This window comes from Passer domesticus, chromosome 7 (genome assembly GCF_036417665.1).
Source record: "Passer domesticus isolate bPasDom1 chromosome 7, bPasDom1.hap1, whole genome shotgun sequence".
NCBI classification, from domain to species: domain Eukaryota; kingdom Metazoa; phylum Chordata; class Aves; order Passeriformes; family Passeridae; genus Passer; species Passer domesticus.
This window is the reverse complement of record NC_087480.1, coordinates 5,386,770-5,393,457: the sequence shown is the minus strand read 5'-3', so window position 1 is coordinate 5,393,457 and position 6,688 is coordinate 5,386,770. Positions and strand designations below refer to the sequence as shown.

Here is a 6,688-nt window from a genome sequence, read left to right as displayed (position 1 = left end):
ATCGGGACTAGGGATAAGGGATGGGGATGGGGATGGGGATCGGGACTAGGGATAAGGGATGGGGATTGGGACTAGGGATAATGGATAAGGGGTAAGGGATAAGGGATAAGGGATGGGGATCGGGACTAGGGATAAGGGATGGGGATGGGGATCGGGACTAGGGATAAGGGATAAGGGATAAGGGATAAGGGATGGGGATCGGGACTAGGGATAAGGGATGGGGATGGGGATCGGGACTAGGGATAAGGGATGGGGATGGGTATCGGGACTAGGGATAAGGGATAAGGGATAAGGGATAAGGGATGGGGATCGGGACTAGGGATAAGGGATGGGGATGGGGATGGGGATCGGGACTAGGGATAAGGGGTGGGGATGGGTATCGGGACTAGGGATAAGGGATAAGGGATCGGGACTAGGGATAAGGGATGGGGATGGGGATCGGGACTAGGGATAAGGGATGGGGATGGGGACTAGGGATAAGGGATGGGGATGGGGATTGGGACTAGGGATAAGGGGTGGGGATGGGGATCGGGACTAGGGATAAGGGGTGGGGATGGGGATCGGGACTAGGGATAAGGGATGGGGATCGGGACGGGGCTCGCAGATGGGCGCGGCTCCGGCCCTGTCTGACCCCGCCCTCTAATTTGCATACCCCGCCCCGCAGTGCCGCCGCCGCTGCTCAGGCTCCGCCCCTTCCCTGCCCAGGCCCCGCCCCCCGGCCGGACGCTGAGGCGGCGCTGCGGCTGCCGAGCCCCGCCCCTCCCCGCCGGGCCCCGCCCCGCTGCTGGCCCGGCCCCGCCCCCCGGGCAGGCCCCGCCCCCTGGCGGGGCGCTGGCGGCCCGGCCGCGCAGCCCGCGGTGCCCGGCGCGCCCCGGGAGCAGCAGCGCTGGGGCCGCTCCGCGCCGCTCCGCCCGAGCGCACCATGGGCGCGGAGCGCAGGGCGGCGGCGCCGGCTCCCCGCGGCTGCGCCTGCGGCGGCGGCGGCGGCAGCTGGCGGCTCTTCCTCGGCTTCTTCGCGCTGTCGCTGGCGCTGCACGTCCTGACGCTGGGCTGTTACCTGGAGCTGCGCTCCGAGCTCCGCCGCGACCGCGGCCCGCAGCCCGCGGCCCCGCCGCGCCGGGACGGGACGGCGGCAGCGCCCGGAGCCCCGGCCGGGGGCCGGCCGCAGCGCGCGGCCGAGGGCGCGGAGCGGCGCCAGCAGGTGGGTCCGGCCGGGGCGGGGGGACCGCGGGGGCTCCGCGCTGCCCGGGGCCATCCCCCGGCTCCATCCCCGCGCTCGGCCGCCGCGCCCCGGGGCGCTTCGGAGCGGCCCCTCGGCGGAGTTTGGTGCAGAAAGGGGGCAAAGCCCCAACTCGCGGTGCGGGGGTGAAGTGCGGGGGGAGCTCCTCTGGGCGGGGGGTGACGGGCTGCGGGGCTGCCCGTGTTCCACCTGCTGCTCGCGGTTTCCCTGTCGCGACAGACCCGCCGTGTGTCCCGATAGCCCAGCCTTGGCCGGGGGCAGCGGCTCTGCCCCGGCCCTTGCGGGGTGCCCCCGGGCGCGGGGTGCTGCTGCCGGGGAGCCCCGCACGGCTCGGCCCCGCACCCGCCGTGCGCGCTGGGTCCCGGTCCCGCACGGCCTCCGCTGGCTGCCCTCGCTCCTCCGGCGCTGTGTTCCTGATTCCGCTTCTCCCCCAGGCCAGGTGCATCGTCTTTTGGGTGATGCCTCGCTGTGCCCCCCGCCGCAGCCGCTCAGCCTGTGCAGGACAGGTGGGCAGCAGCCTCCCGGTTGTCCCGCCGGTGTCCCCAGCCCTTGGCGGGGGTCGCCTGTCGCGAGAGCCTCTGGGAGAGCCGGAGCGGAGCTGGGGCCTCCGCTCGCAAACTTAGCTCATTTTTTCCAGGCACGAAACCTCGCTGCGAGCAGGATAAGCTGGAGGAAGGAGTTTCCTCCCCTCCGAGCCTCCGGAGCGGATGGCCCGCTCCCCCAAGGTGCCGGGTGGCTGTGCCGCGGAGTCGCAGCGGGGTTTCGGGGGAGATGCCAAGCCCTGCCTCGGCACCCTGGCGGTCCTCGCCTTGCTGGTTATCAGTGTGTAGGGGGGAAGGACAAAAATAGCTTTGATAAAGCGGCGAGTTTGGAACTCTTCCTCCCACTTGGCAGCGGGAGCCGTTCCGCCGCGCCGGCCTCGGCTGCCCCCGGGAGAGCCGGGCTTGCGCTGCCCGCGTCCCGCGGCTGCCCATAATAAATGCAAGCCCAGCGTTGAACCGGAGGGAAGCCGAGCTCCCGGGTCATCGCTCTGCCCTCGCTGCCCCTCCAGCAGTGTCAACACAGAGCGAGCCGGAGCGGTTTGATGTCGTGCTGGGATTCCTGGGTTGCCTTGGAATAGCGCGCGGCTGGAGTGCCTTTCGTGTTATCGTGCTGGATCTGTTTAGTCTTTCGAGCTCTTCTTTCCAGCGAGTGTATAATGAAATACCAGGGCAAATACTTGAGGCATTCATAAATTACAGCGTTAGATAATTTGTCTCTGGATGCGGACGGAGCTCCGAGCGTCGCTCGCTGCAGCTGACGGACTCCAGATAAGGTAACGCTAATTATTTATTTCTTTATTCTACATCTGGCCTGTCAGGCTTGAGATGAAATATTCTTTGGGGCACACTGAAGCAGTTGGGTTGGAGAGGAAGGTTGCTGGTAGTAGGGACATGGGGAAGGAAGGCTGAGCGTCCCGAGCTGCTCCGGTTGGGAACGGCTGCTGTGACAACGTGTGATTAATGGGATTTGTAGAGGTGCTGCTCACCCTTTCTCACTGATTTTTCTGCCTTGCAGCTAAAAACAAGCACTTTGGGTGTCCTGGGGTGCTGAGTGCATCCCTTCAGTGATTAAAGTAGTGAAATTAGGGGTTTGCAAACAGCTTTATTTAGAAAGTTATTGTCCAGCTTTGGGGTGCATGTGGGGGTCCCAGCAGCCCTTCCAAGCTGTGCTGATGATAAACCCAAAGTGGATCCTATACATGTGATGCTTGCATAAATTAGGTTGACATTCCTAAATAATTCATTCAAGCAATGTGATCAGTGACATTTCTCTCCTGAGGACCATGGTCAGAGTTCATTTGGGGGGACCAGTGACCACAGTGCTGTGAGCCCTCAAATGTCCTTCAGCTGCTGAGGTATCCTCAGTGAAGAGGCCGGGTGCTGTGTGTGTCATGATTGTACAAACTGATTTAAACCCAAAAGATACTCCCCGTCCTGACCCTTTTTTCTTTATTTTTGAATTATTTTATTCCCCCCACCCCCTTTCCTGACCTGAGGCAGGAGGAAGAGGAGCGTGGGGGGAAGGACGGGGAGCGATGGTCAGCGCTCAGATTTTGGCCGAAACCTCACCTGGCCCTGTGCCAGAAATGACCTCATGACAGGAGTGAGATTTGGCAGCTCGATAACGCCCCGCTTCCCTATCTCACAGGGTATCCAAATATGTAACTCATTTGGGATAGAAGGGCAGATTTTCATGGCAGAGGTTGAGGCATTGTAGTTCCACATCTTTGTCCCAGAACCCGCCGGGTGTTGCATCACCGCGCTGGCTGCGAGATGAGGAGTTTGTTGGAGCTGCTTTAATTCATTGACTCTTCAGTGGCTCAGAGGTGTGAGAGAGGGTTTGGGGAGTGGTGGAGCCTTGGCTGGTGGTGTAAAATCTAAATAATCCCTCTGGATGGGTGTGCTGTGGGATGGGAGAGGGATTCTGTCAGGCAGGCTCCGCTCGCGGAGATCCCCATCAGGGCACTGTGTCCCTTTAGAGGATTTTGTGCCTAAATTAAATTGTATTTTGCTGTCAAAAAATCATCCTTGCAATATTTGAGCTGTGCAGAGCATCATTCCCTTGCTTTTTCTCCAACCAAATCTGTGTCATGCCATATTTCTGCTGAAACTTTTTCTTTGGCCAATGCTGGGTGAAATGTGTGCCCGGAGAGTGTCCCAAGATGGGGATAAAAACTTCCAAAGCCTGGGAATGGGATCAAAAGCCATCGGTTTTGTCAAACTAATTGTGAAGGCGCTTGCAGCTGGTGGGGGGAGGGAGGGGAGGTGCTGAGTCATCCAAAAAAATGTGCTGAGCAGCAGTTTGGTTGCTGGCATTTCACCTTCCCGGTGCCAAGGTGTCTGATCTCTCAGTCTCCACTTCTCACCTTTTTAACAAGGGATGTTCCCTCTTTGGAGCAGTGCCCATGTCAGTATTCCTGATCCTTGCTTTCATGGAGTAGTTTGGGCTGGAAGGGACCTTAATGCTCATTTAGTTCCACCCCTTGCCACAGGCAGGGACACCTTCCACCAGCCCAGGATGCTCCAAGCCCTGTCCAACCTGGCCTCGGACACTTCCAGGGATCCAGGGGCAGCCACAGCTTCTCTGGGCACCCTCGCCAGGGCCTGCCCACCCTCACAGGGAGGAATTTCTTCCTTTCTTTTCCCTCACCAATGTGAAATTGCAGTTATTTCCCCCCTTTTTTTTTGTTAATTCTGGCTCCAGAGTGAGAAGCAGCTCTTGGTGTGCTTGGCACAAAGGCTGTAAAGGTGTGGAAGCTGCTCCAGAGGCTTCTCCCACCCTGAGCATACCTGTGGCTCATCCATGCATCTTCATCCCCGTGTCTGGCTCCTGCATCCCAGCTGAAACCTGCCCAGCGTGCTGAGAGCTTTGAGCAGAGCTCCTGTTGGAAGTGCTTCTCCAGCCTCCTCTGGAAGCAGCCTCAGCACAGGTCCTGTGGGCTCTGACCTTCAAATCCCCGCTCAGGGCCTGTGTGTTGGGATTTCATGGCTCTGCTCCTGGGTTAGGGAAAGGCTGGGTGTGTGCAGAGGGAAGATGGCGATTAGGATGTGCCCTCACAGTGGGCATTCCCTCAAATTCCACTTTGTGGTCCTGCTTGAAGCTGGACGAATCTCCCTGAGGGCAATAAAGGGAGCCTGCAGAGCTCTGTGGCAAATGTCAGCTCTGGTTACCTTCATTCACAACTCCAATTCTCTATCCCTGCTGCTGTGCCTGTGGGTATTCCACGCACAATCCAGAACTCCTCCTGTTGAGATGCTGCAGAGTGGCAGGAGCGTGGCAGTGGCTGCGGGATGTGTTGCATCCTTTGGGAAATTAAATACAGTGTGAGCTCTTCCCAAGGCTGGACGTGCATCCCTGCACGTGCTCTGGCGTGAATTCCTGTGAGGAGAAACCTTTGGCTGGGTGGGAACAGCCTGGCTGGACTTTGGGAATTGTGGAATCACAGAAGGCTTTGGGGTGGAAGGGCCCTCTCAAGGCCATCGAGTCCAATCTCTCTGCCACAGGCAGGGACACCTTCAGCTCAGTCAGGACCTTCCCAAAGTCCTTATTCCCAGATTTATGGTGCTGCAAGGGCCTTTCCTTCTGCCCCCCAGCCTCCTCCACTGCTGATCTGGGGTTTCATTTTCTATTTTCTGCTCATCCCATGAAGGAGAAAAACTGTGACTTTGTGTGAGGACCAGGAGGTTTTATCAGCATTAACTGAGTTCCTTGATGGGGACTATTGTTGCCAGAATAAGTGTTTGACTGACCCATGACCAAATTGCAGGGTTTTTCCACAATTTTTCGATGAGTTCCCTGGCATATCCTTGAACTTGGGTTTTTAACAACATTCAGTGGCATTCCAAAGTTATCTTCCCCTTAACCCCAGAGTAAATAGTGCCATATCAACCCCATATTATTTTAACCTTTTAACATTATTTTTCTTACCACATAATAACATAAATCTTCCCTGCTCTCCCATACACATGTAGTGTCTTGTAATGCTAATTAAACTGCACACCAGCCTAATTTTGCTCTCAGACTAATCCAATATATTTTTCTTGACTGGAAGCCAAACCCTGAGAGCTTCAGAGCATGCGGAGCTCTCATTCCAGTCTTATTATATGTTAATGGCTTTATATTTTAATATCTTTCAACACTTGGGGAGGATGTTATTTTTAGAGGTGTCTGGCTGCAGAAGGTACGGGTCTGTGAGGGGTTTGGGGGATGTGAAGCACTGAGTAAATTCTGTGCAGTAAGTGGGAAGCGTGTCCCTGAAGAGGAGTAATCTGTCAGGATCCATTATAACCAAGCATGGAACCCCAGGGAGGTTTGCTGTGATTTTTACCGTGGTGTAGTGGGAGATTTGGCTGCAGTTTCACCGTGGTTAAGTGGGAGATTTGGCTGCAATTTTAACGTGGCTAAGTGCCTTTATGGGGCGGTTTCAGTGGTAAGTGCTCTCTCGTTAAACTCTGGGTTTGTGTGCTAATGGTGCCGATGCCAGTCGGGCCTGGATGCTACTACAGCAGGAATAATCACTCCCAGATGGGTGTGGATGCAAACGAGCTCTTGCCCTAAGCCCCAGTGAAACGCTGTTATAAGTGCAAAGCCCTAATGATGCAGGACCCTATTGATGGGGTGCCAGTCCTATAACACCTTCCAAATGGAATTGTCAGCATCCTCCTGCCTGGCTGCACCTCAGCTCCGGGGATGGAGCTGAGATGCTCTCCTTGGGGATGGCTCTTGCAGTGGAATCCCAGAATCTGCTGAATTGGGAGGATAACGTCAGGATTGGGGTTGAGTTGTGTGGCTTTGCAGCTGTGGGCAATGCGTGACACGAGGTGGCATCGTGTCATGAGGGTCTGTGTCCCTGCTGTGAGGGTCCGTGTCCATGGGGAGGGTTTGTATGGTGTGGGGATCATCTGT

General features: G+C 57.2%; 1 protein-coding gene and 1 long non-coding RNA gene across 7 annotated transcripts in view; one reads left to right on the top strand and one right to left on the bottom strand.

The window, feature by feature from the left end:
• The first annotated feature begins 831 nt into the window (after positions 1–831).
• The window catches only part of EDA (ectodysplasin A), a 60,880-nt gene continuing 55,023 nt past the window's right edge, over positions 832–6,688 (top strand). For all 6 annotated transcript variants that reach the window (XM_064426569.1, XM_064426567.1, XM_064426566.1 and 3 more), the window contains exon 1: positions 832–1,201. In XM_064426569.1, coding sequence (XP_064282639.1) covers positions 923–1,201 — 279 coding nt within the window. In that variant the 5' untranslated portion in view covers positions 832–922. The remainder of the gene's footprint in view (positions 1,202–6,688) is intronic.
• LOC135304306 (uncharacterized) lies at positions 1,431–6,686 on the bottom strand. Its single transcript, XR_010365730.1, has 3 exons — positions 4,954–6,686; positions 4,573–4,795; positions 1,431–3,685 (listed from the first exon to the last, which is right to left on the bottom strand). It is a non-coding gene; the product is annotated as an uncharacterized LOC135304306 (long non-coding RNA).